This window comes from Sprattus sprattus (assembly GCF_963457725.1).
Source record: "Sprattus sprattus genome assembly, chromosome: 17".
NCBI classification, from domain to species: Eukaryota; Metazoa; Chordata; class Actinopteri; order Clupeiformes; family Clupeidae; genus Sprattus; species Sprattus sprattus.
Window position 1 is genome coordinate 27,937,900 of NC_137915.1, and position 18,233 is coordinate 27,956,132.

At 44.5% G+C, this 18,233-nt stretch overlaps 1 protein-coding gene across 1 annotated transcript in view; it reads left to right on the forward strand.

The window, feature by feature from the left end:
* Nucleotides 1–18,233, forward strand: part of pard3aa (par-3 family cell polarity regulator alpha, a) — a 349,907-nt gene that overhangs the window by 198,294 nt on the left and 133,380 nt on the right. The window contains exon 16 of the mRNA XM_080855535.1: nt 12,210–12,396. Within this exon, the coding sequence (XP_080711661.1) occupies nt 12,210–12,396 (187 nt within the window). The remainder of the gene's footprint in view (nt 1–12,209; nt 12,397–18,233) is intronic.

Consider the following 18,233-nt stretch of genomic DNA (forward strand, 5'->3'; position numbering starts at 1 on the left):
ATGTGTCATGATCTTTGCTTTGATTGGTTGTGCTATGAGTGTGCGGGGGCTTCAGAAGGTTGTCAGTCCGTCCAGAGTCTCCCAGAGGAGGCGACAAGGGAGTGGAGCTCGGAGGAGAGCAGGAGTTATTCCTCAGCCTGTCGACTTCACTAAATCTTCCACTCCCCTGTCTGTCAGTCAGTCAGTACCAGCAGCTCTCTCTCTCTCTCTCTCTCTCTCTCTCTCTCTCTCTCTCTCGCTCTCTCTCTCCCCCCCCCCCCCCCCTTGGGCCACCTACAGTACAGACTCTGAGGGCACACGCAGCAGGTGGTGGGCTAGGTGGTTGGAGCATATGAGATCAATTGGATTGCTTTGTCTCTAACCTCATGCAGTGTTATTTTTATCAGCTTGTTATTCATTTTCATTTCTTAGTTGTTTTTGTCCCCCTGTGACTCGTGACCTTGAATGTCCTTCTGGTGGAATGATTTAAATAGGTGCAGTGGTTGAGATTGAAGAGGGGAGAAAAACATGCCTCGTGCTCCGGTGAAGGTCATTAGCTGCCGCTCCGGCTGCGGTCTTTGCGCACGCCCTAATTGAAAAGTCCAGCTAAGAGCAGAAAGTCACACTGTGTCGCAAATTGAAGACCCGCCAACCAGAGGTCTTAGCGTGCTGTGTGCAGAGTGCACTCAGGAAGAAAAAAGCTCTGGGAAGTGTTTGGGGTTGGTCACGGGGGCCAATTCCACATCATCGTCATGCACTAATAGCAGCTCCAGCTCAAGACACCATTGAAGGGAAGAATACAGAGGTGGACAGGAGGAAGGTGATGAAGGTAGCTGGAGGAAGAGGATGATGAGTGAAGAAAAGTGACCAAGAAAGCCAGATGAGGGGATCTCTGAGTGAAAAACAGGAGAGACAAGAGAACTGTGAATAACTGGTAAAGGAAGGAAAAACACAGAAAGAAATGTGAAGAGCGGTGTAACAGGCGTCTCGTCTCGGTATGCAGGTGGCATGAGTCAGTGGCTCCTGGCAGGGCCAAGTAATTGGCGGTGACAGAGGGCATGTCTCTGCTGCTTGACCTCCGCGTGGCTCACTGAGAGAGGGCTTTTTATAGTTTGACCGTGTCATCCTCCATTTCTGGGTATTCATCACTGCTGGACTCGACATCCCACCGCTGTTCTCCTCACTGAATGTCCTGATCATTCTACTTCTCTCAATAGAAAAGGCTGAGGACTGAGAGGTGTGAGACAGGGACACTGGAGCAAATGAGATCTACTTTCAGATCAGTAGAACAGAGTATAATACAGTGCCCGTGAAAGCAGTCCCCATCTCTACATCAGTCTTCATGTTACTGTCACTGTGTTCAGTCCCCATCTCTACATCAGTCTTCATGTTACTGCCACTGTGTTCAGTCCCCATCTCTACATCAGTCTTCATGTTACTGCCACTGTGTTCAGTCCCCATCTCTACATCAGTCTTCATGTTACTGCCACTGTGTTCAGTCCCCATCTCTACATCAGTCTTCATGTTACTGTCACTGTGTTCAGTCCCCATCTCTACATCAGTCTTCATGTTACTGTCACTGTGTTCAGTCCCCATCTCTACATCAGTCTTCATGTTACTGTCACTGTGTTCAGTCCCCATCTCTACATCAGTCTTCATGTTACTGTCACTGTGTTCAGTCCCCATCTCTACATCAGTCTTCATGTTACTGTCACTGTTTTCAGTCCCCATCTCTACATCAGTCTTCATGTTACTGCCACTGTGTTCAGTCCCCATCTCTACATCAGTCTTCATGTTACTGCCACTGTGTTCAGTCCCCATCTCTAGTCAATCTTCATGTTACTGTCACTTTGTTCAGTCCCCATCTCTACATCAGTCTTCATGTTACTGCCACTGTGTTCAGTCCCCATCTCTACATCAGTCTTCATGTTACTGTCACTGTGTTCAGTCCCCATCTCTACATCAGTCTTCATGTTACTGCCACTGTGTTCAGTCCCCATCTCTACATCAGTCTTCATGTTACTGCAGTCACCATCTTTACATCAGTCTTCATGTTACTGTCACTGTGTTCAGTCCCCATCTCTACATCAGTCTTCATGTTACTGTCACTGTGTTCAGTCCCCATCTCTACATCAGTCTTCATGTTACTGCCACTGTGTTCAGTCCCCATCTCTACATCAGTCTTCATGTTACTGTCACTGTGTTCAGTCCCCATCTCTACATCAGTCTTCATGTTACTGTCACTGTGTTCAGTCCCCATCTCTACATCAGTCTTCATGTTACTGCCACTGTGTTCAGTCCCCATCTCTACATCAGTCTTCATGTTACTGCCACTGTGTTCAGTCCCCATCTCTACATCAGTCTTCATGTTACTGCCACTGTGTTCAGTCCCCATCTCTACATCAGTCTTCATGTTACTGCCACTGTGTTCAGTCCCCATCTCTAGTCAATCTTCATGTTACTGTCACTTTGTTCAGTCCCCATCTCTACATCAGTCTTCATGTTACTGCCACTGTGTTCAGTCCCCATCTCTACATCAGTCTTCATGTTACTGCCACTGTGTTCAGTCCCCATCTCTACATCAGTCTTCATGTTACTGTCACTGTGTTCAGTCCCCATCTCTACATCAGTCTTCATGTTACTGTCACTGTGTTCAGTCCCCATCTCTACATCAGTCTTCATGTTACTGCCACTGTGTTCAGTCCCCATCTCTACATCAGTCTTCATGTTACTGTCACTGTGTTCAGTCCCCATCTCTACATCAGTCTTCATGTTACTGCCACTGTGTTCAGTCCCCATCTCTACATCAGTCTTCATGTTACTGCCACTGTGTTCAGTCCCCATCTCTACATCAGTCTTCATGTTACTGTCACTGTGTTCAGTCCCCATCTCTACATCAGTCTTCATGTTACTGCCACTGTGTTCAGTCCCCATCTCTACATCAGTCTTCATGTTACTGCCACTGTGTTCAGTCCCCATCTCTACATCAGTCTTCATGTTACTGTCACTGTGTTCAGTCCCCATCTCTACATCAGTCTTCATGTTACTGTCACTGTGTTCAGTCCCCATCTCTACATCAGTCTTCATGTTACTGCCACTGTGTTCAGTCCCCATCTCTAGTCAATCTTCATGTTACTGTCACTTTGTTCAGTCCCCATCTCTACATCAGTCTTCATGTTACTGTCACTTTGTTCAGTCCCCATCTCTACATCAGTCTTCATGTTACTGCAGTCACCATCTTTACATCAGTCTTCATGTTACTGTCACTGTGTTCAGTCCCCATCTCTACATCAGTCTTCATGTTACTGTCACTGTGTTCAGTCCCCATCTCTACATCAGTCTTCATGTTACTGTCACTTTGTTCAGTCCCCATCTCTACATCAGTCTTCATGTTACTGCAGTCACCATCTCTACATCAGTCTTCATGTTACTGTCACTGTGTTCAGTCCCCATCTCTACATCAGTTTTCATGTTACTGTCACTGTGTTCAGTCCCCATCTCTACATCAGTCTTCATGTTACTGTCACTTTGTTCAGTCCCCATCTCTACATCAGTCTTCATGTTACTGCAGTCACCATCTCTACATCAGTCTTCATGTTACTGCCACTGTGTTCAGTCCCCATCTCTACATCAGTCTTCATGTTACTGCCACTGTGTTCAGTCCCCATCTCTACATCAGTCTTCATGTTACTGTCACTGTGTTCAGTCCCCATCTCTACATCAGTCTTCATGTTACTGCCACTGTGTTCAGTCCCCATCTCTACATCAGTCTTCATGTTACTGTCACTGTGTTCAGTCCCCATCTCTACATCAGTCTTCATGTTACTGTCACTGTGTTCAGTCCCCATCTCTACATCAGTCTTCATGTTACTGCCACTGTGTTCAGTCCCCATCTCTACATCAGTCTTCATGTTACTGCCACTGTGTTCAGTCCCCATCTCTACATCAGTCTTCATGTTACTGCCACTGTGTTCAGTCCCCATCTCTAGTCTATCTTCATGTTACTGTCACTTTGTTCAGTCCCCATCTCTACATCAGTCTTCATGTTACTGCCACTGTGTTCAGTCCCCATCTCTACATCAGTCTTCATGTTACTGCCACTGTGTTCAGTCCCCATCTCTACATCAGTCTTCATGTTACTGTCACTGTGTTCAGTCCCCATCTCTACATCAGTCTTCATGTTACTGCCACTGTGTTCAGTCCCCATCTCTACATCAGTCTTCATGTTACTGCAGTCACCATCTTTACATCAGTCTTCATGTTACTGTCACTGTGTTCAGTCCCCATCTCTACATCAGTCTTCATGTTACTGTCACTGTGTTCAGTCCCCATCTCTACATCAGTCTTCATGTTACTGCCACTGTGTTCAGTCCCCATCTCTACATCAGTCTTCATGTTACTGTCACTGTGTTCAGTCCCCATCTCTACATCAGTCTTCATGTTACTGCAGTCCCCATCTCTACATCAGTCTTCATGTTACTGTCACTGTGTTCAGTCCCCATCTCTACATCAGTCTTCATGTTACTGTCACTGTGTTCAGTCCCCATCTCTACATCAGTCTTCATGTTACTGCCACTGTGTTCAGTCCCCATCTCTACATCAGTCTTCATGTTACTGCCACTGTGTTCAGTCCCCATCTCTACATCAGTCTTCATGTTACTGCCACTGTGTTCAGTCCCCATCTCTAGTCAATCTTCATGTTACTGTCACTTTGTTCAGTCCCCATCTCTACATCAGTCTTCATGTTACTGCCACTGTGTTCAGTCCCCATCTCTACATCAGTCTTCATGTTACTGCCACTGTGTTCAGTCCCCATCTCTACATCAGTCTTCATGTTACTGTCACTGTGTTCAGTCCCCATCTCTACATCAGTCTTCATGTTACTGCCACTGTGTTCAGTCCCCATCTCTACATCAGTCTTCATGTTACTGCAGTCACCATCTTTACATCAGTCTTCATGTTACTGTCACTGTGTTCAGTCCCCATCTCTACATCAGTCTTCATGTTACTGTCACTGTGTTCAGTCCCCATCTCTACATCAGTCTTCATGTTACTGCAGTCACCATCTTTACATCAGTCTTCATGTTACTGTCACTGTGTTCAGTCCCCATCTCTACATCAGTCTTCATGTTACTGTCACTGTGTTCAGTCCCCATCTCTACATCAGTCTTCATGTTACTGCCACTGTGTTCAGTCCCCATCTCTACATCAGTCTTCATGTTACTGTCACTGTGTTCAGTCCCCATCTCTACATCAGTCTTCATGTTACTGTCACTGTGTTCAGTCCCCATCTCTACATCAGTCTTCATGTTACTGTCACTGTGTTCAGTCCCCATCTCTACATCAGTCTTCATGTTACTGCAGTCACCATCTTTACATCAGTCTTCATGTTACTGTCACTGTGTTCAGTCCCCATCTCTACATCAGTCTTCATGTTACTGTCACTGTGTTCAGTCCCCATCTCTACATCAGTCTTCATGTTACTGCCACTGTGTTCAGTCCCCATCTCTACATCAGTCTTCATGTTACTGTCACTGTGTTCAGTCCCCATCTCTACATCAGTCTTCATGTTACTGCAGTCACCATCTCTACATCAGTCTTCATGTTACTGCCACTGTGTTCAGTCCCCATCTCTACATCAGTCTTCATGTTACTGCCACTGTGTTCAGTCCCCATCTCTACATCAGTCTTCATGTTACTGTCACTGTGTTCAGTCCCCATCTCTACATCAGTCTTCATGTTACTGTCACTTTGTTCAGTCCCCATCTCTACATCAGTCTTCATGTTACTGTCACTGTGTTCAGTCCCCATCTCTACATCAGTCTTCATGTTACTGTCACTTTGTTCAGTCCCCATCTCTACATCAGTCTTCATGTTACTGCAGTCACCATCTTTACATCAGTCTTCATGTTACTGCAGTCACCATCTTTACATCAGTCTTCATGTTACTGTCACTGTGTTCAGTCCCCATCTCTACATCAGTCTTCATGTTACTGTCACTGTGTTCAGTCCCCATCTCTACATCAGTCTTCATGTTACTGCCACTGTGTTCAGTCCCCATCTCTACATCAGTCTTCATGTTACTGCCACTGTGTTCAGTCCCCATCTCTACATCAGTCTTCATGTTACTGTCACTTTGTTCAGTCCCCATCTCTACATCAGTCTTCATGTTACTGTCACTTTGTTCAGTCCCCATCTCTACATCAGTCTTCATGTTACTGCCACTGTGTTCAGTCCCCATCTCTACATCAGTCTTCATGTTACTGCAGTCACCATCTTTACATCAGTCTTCATGTTACTGTCACTGTGTTCAGTCCCCATCTCTACATCAGTCTTCATGTTACTGTCACTTTGTTCAGTCCCCATCTCTACATCAGTCTTCATGTTACTGTCACTGTGTTCAGTCCCCATCTCTACATCAGTCTTCATGTTACTGTCACTGTGTTCAGTCCCCATCTCTACATCAGTCTTCATGTTACTGCAGTCACCATCTTTACATCAGTCTTCATGTTACTGCAGTCACCATCTTTACATCAGTCTTTATGGTAGTCTTAGTCAATCTTTAGTAGTAGAGGTAGTTAGCTAATGGGTAGAAGAGAGGCGATATTTAGAGGCAAGTTTGCAACACGGTGGGTCTACGGGGTAGGTTTAGGGGGGTGCGTCTATGGGGGTAGGTTATTTATCAATTGATTTACCAGCAAACCTAATGCAGAACTCGGTTGCATTTTCATCAATTTTTGCCTGTCTCTAGTACTGTTTTGCACAGAAGTTTATGCTGTTTGGAAGTGCAATGATGCAACAACGATTGAAGAACTCTAGACAGTACAGCAGAGAATTACCGTTTGTGATGTTCCTGAGGCAGATGCCACCGCATGCTAAAAGAGAGAAAAATGTAAGTCTGGGAAATTGCTTTGTTCCTGTGGGAACATTGGACTGCTTCGTGTTTTTCTCAGATATTCAATTCCAACACACACATTTACTATCTCCTCTCAGGTCTGATGAGTCTCATTTAGTTGGTGACCCACCCGCTTTCCACCCAGAATTGTGTGCTTTTAGGACACATATAAATGCATATGCAATGCCTCAAAATCCCCAAATATTACTTTTATTAGTATTAATATTACACCCCTCCCCTCCAGCTCTGTGGCAGAATTTTGGTAAATCTGGTTCCATTCTGGTAGAGAACATTTGAATGGTAAAAATGGGTTTGCATCTGCATCTGTTCAGAGTAAATCCCATGACATGTCTCCATGTCTCCTCTCTGGACCTGTTTAAAGAGGTTTGGGCTATTATTCCAAAATGCATTACTCTGGCTTAACTGGATTTCAAATAGAAGCTTAATTGTTTTGATGAGGTCATGATTTCATGCTTTTGAATCCCAGTCCAGGAGGTTTCCAACTGAAGTCGATCTCACAGAGTTCAGCAATGTTTCAGAATCATTCTTATTCTGGCACTCTCAGGTGAAGTCGATCTCACAGAGTTCAGACATGTTTCAGAATCATTCTTATTCTGGCATTCTCAGGTGAAATCCTTGGAATCCCCTTGAAGTCTCCTCAAAGCCTGCCTCAAATCAGAATGTGACTGTACTTTTTTTCCTGTCACATGGGACATTCTTGACAACGCCCTGCTCTCCAAAACAGTCACAGCGGCTGGGAAAAGCCTGACTGATTGTTGAGAGCTTTGTTCCCTGGTCCATGGGAACTTGTGATTAATTCCACATGTTGGCCTAATTTACTCTCCTCAGTGTGTTTGAGTTTCAGATATTTCCATTGCATGGAACTGTTGCACAAATGATGTTGTGTCTCAGTGCGAGAGAGAATACAGCACATATAGAGCATGCACAAGGTCTTATCCAATCAAGCAAATGGGGCCATGTTGTTGAATTGACCCTCATCTGGTTGCCCTCTGAACTGATCAGTCAGAGCAAACATAGTTGGGCTCCTAGCATCAGCTGTCCCTCTCTACTTAACAGCATGTACTCTGTGATTAGCAGCTAACTAAATTTAGCCTGACGTCCCCGGCTGTATGGATCCACTACTAATTCTTCAACAGATCAATAGTGTCAGGCTGAGCAGACAGCCGCTGAGATCCCTCCACAGAGACGAGCCGATGGAGAGGCCCAGTTAGATGGCCAGAGAGATTGAGAGGGGAGAGGAATATGGATAGGCTAACGGTGTGACCTCTCACCTTCTAATGAATGATTTTGGGGCTGAAAGCTGGTGATGGACGTCTCCAGGAGACCCTTTTGTTCAGGGATCTCATCTTTCTTCATCTTGGAGACCCGTGACCTTAATCCATCTCCTGGTAGGGCCATGGAGTGGCAGGGTCCTGGGCTATTGTGCTGTGATGGCTGGCCTGCTGCTGTTTGGGGTAGGGAATGGACTGGTCCAAAGTGGATCAGGTGAAGGCAGGGAAGATGCTATCCAGTTATTATGTTAGAGTTCCCTAGAAAGCCATTCACCTCATCTGTATTTTTCAAAGAATGAGCAATAAATAAAACAAAGTATTGTAGTATGCAGGAAGTATGTTACATACTGTATATAGAGATCAAACTCAAATATGCCAAATGGATTACATTTTTATAGTGCTATTTGGAGTACTAAAAATACTGTTTGCTGCCATGATTTTTAGTGTGACATTGACTATTTATGTAAATGTGTGTTGATTTACACCTGTTCAGCAAATGGGGTAAGAAATCACTCGGTGTTCAGGCTGTATATGTTTTAACTGGCCTTTTATATATTATATTGGCCTTTCAATTATCAGCTAACACCTAGCCTAGCTCTGCTGTGAATGATATCCCTTTCTCTCTCTATTTCTCACTCTCTTGCTAGTGCTTGAAGTCCAGCGACCAACAGAGAAATAGGTCTTGACAAGTGGCAGAGGAAGTGGCAGACAAATTTGTCAGCCTCTAGCCAACACGGGGTGGGAAGGTAGGGTGGCCTCCCGTAGCGTAATATCTCTTCAGGAACGCAGCACGCTAAACTCAGTCCCAATCAGCCCTAGCTGTGAGCCGCTCAGGTGCATTCCAACTCCATTCTCCCCTATTAGCTTCCCTGGCACTTTAGCGGGCTAAGTGTCGACTCACCCTGACAGACCATGGACTGCAATGACTTGAAGACCTCCACTGCATCTGAGTAATACTTTCTTTCCGTTTTACTTTTTCCTCTTGTCTCTCTCTTTAAAATGTATAAAAGCGGTAGCGACTTTCCCTTCATCTACTAAAGCACTTAATATCTTAACTCTGTTCTTACAAGCAATAGCGAGGGTTTTTATCTGTCCAATCTTTTTTAATGATCCTAAACAGGTAGGCCTTATTATTCATCCAACTCATTAGCTACAGAAGGAGAATTAAGCTTTAAGCTCCTGTCTCTCTGGCTCATTATTCTAACACAGGATGAGTGGTGTGGTTTTTATAAACCTGATAATTATGTTTCTCACCTTTCTAAAGTCTATGAGTTGCCAGCACTCCACCTGACCACTTGGCATTTAGCATGAGGTGGCCGAATGTTGCACACACACGACCCACCTAATTCTCAGGGACTAGGCTCTCCTCTTCAGAAGGCTCAGGGGTGAAATCGGTTAAACCAGTCAAAAAGGTTGAAAATGGAATCACCAGTAGGCATAGAAACTCTTTAGAACTTAAACGCTTGGAGGACACTAAGGTATATGCATACGCTCCCTTTTTATTAATTTTAGTGCAGTCTTTAATACTTTTCACCTTAATTTAGAATTGGATATATTGAAACAGATGTATGTGTATTATTGTATTATCAAGTGGTATTTTTCTTTTTGAACTAACAGAGTTCAAAATGTTAAGTATGGCAAGATCTGACTTGAAATCTATTAGCACATTGCTTCTGTTTTATCAAATGGTTTTAGAGAGTGTTATCTAATATGGCATACAGGTTTGGTATGGTAGTTTGTCAATAGTTAAAATCTAAGCTTGCACATCTTCTATAAACAGCCATGCAGATTGTAGGGATAAATATCAGCTCTCTTCAGTCCTGATATGAACAACTAGTAGGAATATTTATCGTGATTTTATTTATTTTATTCATTTGGTTTTTTTATTTATTTTCATTTTGTGTGGGTTGACTAGTAGTTGTTAATATTTTGACCAGTTGGTGTGCGAATTTTTCCCTATCTCCCTCTCTCTCTCCCTCTCTTCCTCTCTTCCTCTCTCTCTCCCTTTCTCTCTCTCTCCCTCTCCCTTTCTCTCTCTCTCTCCCTCTCTCTCGTCCTCTCTCTCTCTCCCTATCTCTCCCTTTCTCTTCTCTCTCTCTCTCTCTATCTATCCCTCTCTCTCTCTTACTCTTATATTGTTGTGTGCTTGTTAATGCCTGTAGCACGGTTGTGTGTCTTCAGTGTGGATTTGGGCTCTGGTTTTTGTCAGGGATCCCATATCCTCCCATTCTAGTCATGTCTACAGCCTCAGTCTTTGATGCCATGATGCAATCTATTGGCAACTGCTGCCGTGGTGCTGATGAGAATGAGGATGACAGGGGGAGTTATGCCTGTAGCTGGTCTCACGCACTTAGCTGCTTATAAATGGCCCTAAAAAAAAACTTGAGTGCCTTCAACACTATGGTCTGTGAAAAAACACTTAAGGACGGAGTGGGGAGAATGAGCAAGATAAGATGAGGGTTGACTTTCATTACATTTGTTTTCTGCATAACAAGTTCATTGATGAAACAGTGAGCAATGCAAATCATATTCTCTTCATGAGCAAGTGTCTGTCTTTAGTTTACTTTGATCTCGCTCTCTCTCTCCCTCTCTCTCTCTCTCTCTCTCCCTCTCTCTCTCTCTCTCTCTCTCTCTCTCTCTCTCTCTCTCTCTCTCTCTCTCTCTCTTGTCTTTCTTTCCATCTCTCTCTCTGACTCTGATGTTCACAGTGTGATCCTAACCTTGAACTCAAATGACCATGCCCATTCAGTTAACCAACTGCATTGACTGAAGCACTGTGTAGTACGCCACTGATCTATTGGAGTTGTGGACGGGTAGTCTCAGTAGCTGCTGTGCTAATTCTTTCTCCAATCTGATAAGCTGCCCCTCGCATAGACTTCCTATCTAGTTGTGTACAACAAAGGTTATTGAATTACCTTTTGTTTCTCTCTGCTCACTCCTCCTGAACCTGTTTAGGGGTGTGAATGTGTGCGCGTGTGTGTGAATATGTGTGTGTGTGAATATGTGTGTGTGTGTGCGCGTGCGCGTGTGGGGGATAGTGAGTGCTGTGATGTGGGTGGATAGTATGGCTTTTTGTAACCATAGTAACAGCTCAGGGCCTAAACAACACTAAGTGTAGATGTATGGAACTGAGAGTGCAGAGAAAAAGGCTCATATCTCTCCACTCTCACTCCAGTTCTCCATTGCCTCTCATAACTTTAGGCTCTCATTTGTGTTTGTCATTCAAATAACAGGTACCACAAACTCTCAACCAAATATTCAATGCACCAGAACATTACATCTTCAATTATTTCTATTAAAGGCATTTGTTATCGTTGAGGTGCTTTGAGATGAAATACACTTTGAGTTATTGCTGGGAGACAGCCAGGGTAAATATTTTTTCCTTCTGGTAGCAATTACATGCAATTGCTTTTAAGCTGTTAAATTTGCAAAATGACTCTGTGATAATGGAAATGAATGGACTCAGCACTGTTCATTCCAATGTTTTTTTTTCCAAAACAAATCCATTATATTAATGGTAAGCACATGCATTTGACTTCAGCTTTTTTACATATAACATGTTACATTCTTGTTTGTGTGTGTGTGTGTGTCTGTCTGTCTGTGTCTTTCTGTGTGTGTGTGCGTGTGTGTGTCTCTGTGTGTGTGCATGTGTGTGACTCTGTGACTCTGTGTGTGTGTCTGTGTGCATGCATGTGTGTGTGTGTGTGTGTGTGTGTGTGTGTGTGTGTGTGTGTGTGCATGCATGCGTGTGTGCGCGTTTGGGTGTTTGTATGTTTGACTGTCTGCCAGTTCATGTGTGTGTCTGTGTTTGTGTGTGTGTGTGTGCGCGTGTGTGTGTATGTGCGCGTGTGTGTATGTGCATGCGCGTTTGTATGCGTGTGTGTGCTTGTGCGCGTGTGTGTTTATGTGTTTGACTGTGTGTGTTTATGTGTTTGACTGTGTGTCAGTTGGTATGTTCTGTCAACGTATGTGAAGTGTAATTGTGTTTCCTCTTGGTTTGACATGTGCCTGTGTCTCTGTCTTTGTCTCCTCCATTAACTCAGGTAACTACCAGCTCTCTCCCACTGTCAACATGCCCCAGGATGACACCGTCATCATCGAAGATGATAGGCCACCTGTCCTGCCTGCCCGCCTCTCTGACCAATCATCTTCCAGCTCCCATGACGATGTGGGTTTCACTGTGGAAACACCCCCACCCTGGGCACAAGACATTCAGATCCAGAATGAGTCGTGAGTTTGTTTACGTGTTTTCACACTTATCTGTCCTCACCACCAGGGGATGGAATCATCCCGCCAGTGAGTAGTGCTGACCGCGTGGCACAAGCCCACAGAAAATCTTTAATCTAAACATTTGACTGTGTGCGTGTGTGTGTATGTGTGTGTGTGTGTGAGAGAGAGAGAATGCATGTGTGATGCACAAGAAACCAGTCCATTCTCTTTGCTTGGTCAGTTTGACCTCACTGTGAAGATTTACCATGAAACCCTCCCGTGTGTAACCTGTACACAAGTATTTCAAAATGGCCATGGCCTCTCTCTGCCTCCGCCTGAGAAACACTTTGTGTGCATGAAGAACCCATAATCCACTTTCAACACATGACCCTGTGTCCCACCACGGGGATTTATGTCCGGGGAGCTATGTGTGCATATTTAAGTGAGTGACTGCTTGAGTGTTTGGATCTGGGAGTGTGTGTGTGTTTTACTTTGAGTTAACCAGCTGTCAAGCTGCATGATAGAAAACATGAGCACACAACGGCTTGCATGTTTTTATTCCTTGTTAAATTTCCACACTAATGTGGTTAAAAGTGATATTTGTGTGTGTGTGTGTGTGTGTGTGTGTGTGTGTGTTTGAGTGTTTAATATTGCATGTGTACTTTGAGGTAAGTGGAAGAGAATGAAACAGAAATGCTCCTTGGAGGGTTTTGAGGGGGACTCACTCCCCTCCCCATTGAGTCTTTGAAGTGATCCCCACTTTTCGACCGCATTGTGAAACAGGAAGGCCAATGTTGTACACACATGACCACAAGCATGCTAACGGTAAGTTCTCACGCCAAAGCAAGTTCATGGTTACAGCATGTAGACGAAGCCAAAGGAATGTTATATAGAAAACCACAGACAACTAGCTTTACAATAACCTTTGCTACGTAAGCATGGGGTTCTTCCAGTCCAACTGAGGCAGGGTTTTATTGGACGCTGTGAAATAGGCCAATGTTTGAAGAAGTAAGGGGACGTGTTTACAGCTACAGTCTGTGCAGTGTGTTTATGTTTGAAATATGCTATATCTCTGTGAGCCATGAAAGCATATCTCACAGTGAGTATGTCTCCCCAAAGGCCTCTCTAACCTGGACTCAGTCAATAAAGCCTAGTATTACAGGCCTCTATAACCTCGACTCAGTGTTTAGTATTGGCTGTATCACAAGGATCTTGAAACTTCCCAGTGAGGCTGCTCTTTAACCACTTAGGCCAGAGTGGCTCAGAGCATCTCCCAAGGATGCTCACACGTGAGGATGGATGGATGGAGGAGGAGGAGAAGAAGAGTGGAAGAGAGAGCAGTTTGATTTCATTCATATCCAAAACTTTTCAGACTGTAGGACATCAATGTTTGAATTCATCTGAATTCATTTTGTTTGATGTGGGTTGAAAAAAGTCAGGAGCACCATCTTTCATGGAAGGGTGTCAAGGAAACCCAAAAAGAAATCCTTTTGGTCAGACTACCCATGCCTCTGTGGGGGAATATTCTGTGTGGGTGTACAGTGGTGTATCCCTTGCTTGTTTCTAGGTGTTGCTTTCATATAAAGTCTTTATAAATCATATTCAGTTTAGTAAGACTAACAGACATGGGGAAGAAAGCTCATTATAGAGCAATGGTACATATTTCTTGTCCTCTTCCTTAAGTTTCGTCCTCCTTAAACAACAGCCCTCTCTCTGCTCTTCTCTTGATCAGTTGTCTGTATTTTCTCCCTATCCTATCAAATAGACAGATAGTGAGCGTTCTGTGCTTTCTATAATGAATGAGCGCTTTCCCTTTCCCTCGCTCTTTCTCCGTGTGATGTCAGAGGTTTGTCACCATGGATTAAGGTCATAGTGCATGCCATCACATGCTCAACCCCCCCCCCCTCCCCTTTCTCTTTCATTCCTGTCAGTATCTAGCTCATTCTCTCTCTCTCTCTCTCTCTCTCATACTCTATCTCTCTCTCTCGCTGTCTCTCACTCACACTCTCACACAGTCCTTCGCACACACAGAGCAGAACTCAAACTGCCTCAGGTTATTCTGAATTATTCATGGCTAAGAAGTCTAACGTGCACGCCACACTCTGAAGGCATTTCTGTCTCTTTCTCAGATTTTCTTCTTTTCCCTCTGTTTCTCTCCCTCTCCCTCTCTCTCTCTCTCTCTCTCTCCCTCTCTCTCTCTCTCTCTCTCTCTCTCTCTCTCTCTCTCTCTCTCTCTCTCTCTCTCTCTCTCTCTCTCTCTCTCTCTCTCTCTCTCCCATAGAGACAGACACGCACATGCAGTTACATTCTGTGCATTACATGTGCATCTCATTCTCAGAGTGAATGGTGGCAAACAGTGGCCAAGCACATTCATATGATGTACATGTTCACCTGCAGGAAGGCCAACATACTCTTGCACGCACACACACACACACACACACACACACACACATACACACATACACACACACACACACACACACACACACACACACACACACACACACACACACACACACACACACACACACACACACACACACACACACACACACACACACACACACACACACACACACACACACACACACACACACACACACACACACACACACACACACACACACACACACACCAGACACACATATTGCTTATTACTTTTTGAATCTCTGGCCCAGTCTCTGGACCACATGCTGACATTCTGTACATGGATAATGGGCCAGCCAGCGCTGGACGATGTGGGTTGTTGGGGCTTCACCGCAGTGGCTTTGTTATGGTGTAATTAAGGGCAGACCTCCAGCCTGTGCATGTAATAAGTGCAAATGTATTGGTAGAGGAGGGAAAGCTGTGCCTCTCTCTCCTCTCTCTCCTTTCTCTATCTCTCTCTCTCTCCCTCGTCCTCTCTCTCCTCTCTTCTGCTCCCCCAGCATGCACCTCTGTGCAGCCGAGCGAGACGTGCTACAGCTCACCCACTGGGTCCCATTTCTGGGTAATTGTGTGGCACATTTCCACCCCCCTGCATATCGTATAGCCTCTTTCTCTTTTCTGTGTCTGTCTCTCTCTCGCTCTGTCTCTCTGTCTCTGTTTCTCTTTCTCGCTTTCTCTCTTTTTCTCTCTCTCTCTCTATCTCTCTCTTTCTCTATCTCTCACTCTCACTCACTCACTCACTCATTTACTCACTACTCAAACACACACACACACACACACACACACACACACACACACACACACACACACACACACACACACACACACACACACACACACACACACACACACTCTCAATTCAATTCAATAAGCTTTATTGACATGAATGTTTTTTAACACTATTATCAAAGCATGTTACACACACATATCAACTGAATAATGGTTGTTATACATATACAGTTTAACCATATATACGCACATATACATACACACATACACACACATACATACACATACACATGCACACACTGTACATACACATAGACACACACACACACACACACACACACACACACACACACACACACACACACACACACACAATCACTCTCTCTATCTCTCTCTCTCAATCTCTTGCTTACTCTTTCTCTCTCCCTCTCTTTGTCTATCTGACTGACTGAGTTGTGACTCACCCTTTGTCTCTCCCTCTTTTCCACCTTCTTCATCCCTCCCTCTCCTCCTCCTTCCACCCACATATATGCACACACACACACACACACACACACACACACACACACACACACACACACACACACACACACACACACACACACACATATCTGCATATAAACTAAGACATAGATTAGACTGTATATATTTTTGTATATTGTATATTGTATTTTTGCCTTTTAGCCAAGATCTTTGGTATTTCACCCGCTGCCACTCTGAACTGTGTGTCCTCTGTGTCAGGACCTCCTGTCGGATACAAGGCCCTGAACTATTTACAGTCTGCCATCAGATGGCATCCAGTAGCCATCGCTAATGGAGATTTACTGAATGTCTCCTGTCTGATTAAATATTAAACTGAACAGAGACTGACCCTCACGGAGAAATACCTACTATGTCAAGACAGGAATGCACCTGGTTAATGGGACTACAGATGAATCGGATTTATTTGCCTTCAAAAGGAAGAAAAAGAGACATGGAGAGGTGAAGACTATCTCTAAGACTTAATAAATAATAAGTTGTACTGAGAAGAGTCTGCCATGAAGGCTGCCTGGCCAGTCATACTGAAGGGACAGTTCTCTCTCTGCAGTGACGGCTCAAGTGAACTCTCCCTCCTCTCTCTGCTACCCCCCCCCCCCCCCCCCCCCCCCCACCATTCCTCTTCTCAGAGGGCTGTGTCCAGAGTGATGGATGTTTGTTATTTGCCTGCAGATTATCCTCAGTGCTGCCTGATTGTGCTAACAGAAAGAGCTGTTGTGTGGTGGTCCCTGCAGAGGGTGGGACGTGAGGGGGGTAAAATGTGTGAGGGGGGGTGGGGGGGGGGGGGGGGGGGGGGGTAGAGTGTGTATGAGCAGGGGGAGAATGGGGGTGCAGAGGCCTGTGTGTGTGTGTGTCTTCTCTCTTCTGTTCTTTTGTTTGATTTTACAAACTTGTGAAATGAATTAATAATTAATAATCTGTGGTTCGCATGCATGAAAGGCTCAGTAGTACAATATCAGAGTCTCAGAGATGGCAGGCACACTTGGCTGATTGACCAATCCACCTTTTCAGAGGAAGATAAAATGGGCGATTTTGAAAAAAAGAGATTGAGAGGCGAGAGAAGCATTTGGGAAGATGAAGAAAAGAGCGAGAGGCAGAGAGAGGCCAAGAGGAATTGAGGAGAAAGAGACTTTCGGCAGGTAGCGATTGTCACACAGCAGGACAGAAAGATGCAGGATGACTGGTGTCCTCTTGTGAGCATCACTCCTGCTCAGCTGTGTGTGTCCTGAACACATGAGACAGCCTGGGCACGTGGCCTCAGTGCATCCCTGGAGATGGGCCCGTTACATGAGTGGGGATAGGTGGATCACACAGACCATCGCCAGTAGCGGTGGAAGCAGTAGATTATCTATTGATTACTATGGTCGGGTAGCAGAATAGTGGACACCGCTAGCATTATGCTAGTGACGTGGGAGTGAAACACGATGCTCATCAATGTCAGTTTAAGTATCATAGGTCAGGCATTCTGACCAATCAATGCAGTAAGATTCTTTATAGGGGCGGGATGTTTCTTTCCGTTTGCAAAAATTAGTAGTACGTCACTTATCAATGAGATAGTATTTTGTTTAAGTTGATTTAATTATTATGGTTTAATTTGCACTGGTGAGAAACACTCTTCTGTGACAAACTTTAACATCAGACTTAACAGTCCCTATGAGAAACAGAAACTATTCAGAAATAAACTTGAAAGTGGAGAAATGATGGACCTCTTTAAAGCTTCAGCACCTCCATCCCTTCGTTTGTAATATTGCATCCTAATACTAGCTGCATTCATCCAGAATCTCTCATGCAAGACACAGGCTGTTCCCGTGGTTATTAGGTGGACATTCTTTCTGTCTGTCTCTGGCTTTCTTTCTTTATCTCCCTGTCCCTCTCAGTCTCTCTCTCCCTTTGCCTCTCAGTCTCATTCTCTCTCTTTTGAGCATCAGTGCTGCTTTGCCTTTAGCAATTGTCCTGATTCAACCTTAACGTTGTACATACTGGTGTTTCTTTGATATGCCAGTTCCTTTAGCAGTGTTCTGTGTACACATTAGTCTGGGAGTGGTTTACTCTGCATGGCATAGGTGTTCCTTCACCTCATGCATGTGTCTTCATGTTTCTTTCTTTTGCTTGCTTCTTTTCTATAGTCATCCTATCACAAGAATGGGATTCATTTACTCTATTAA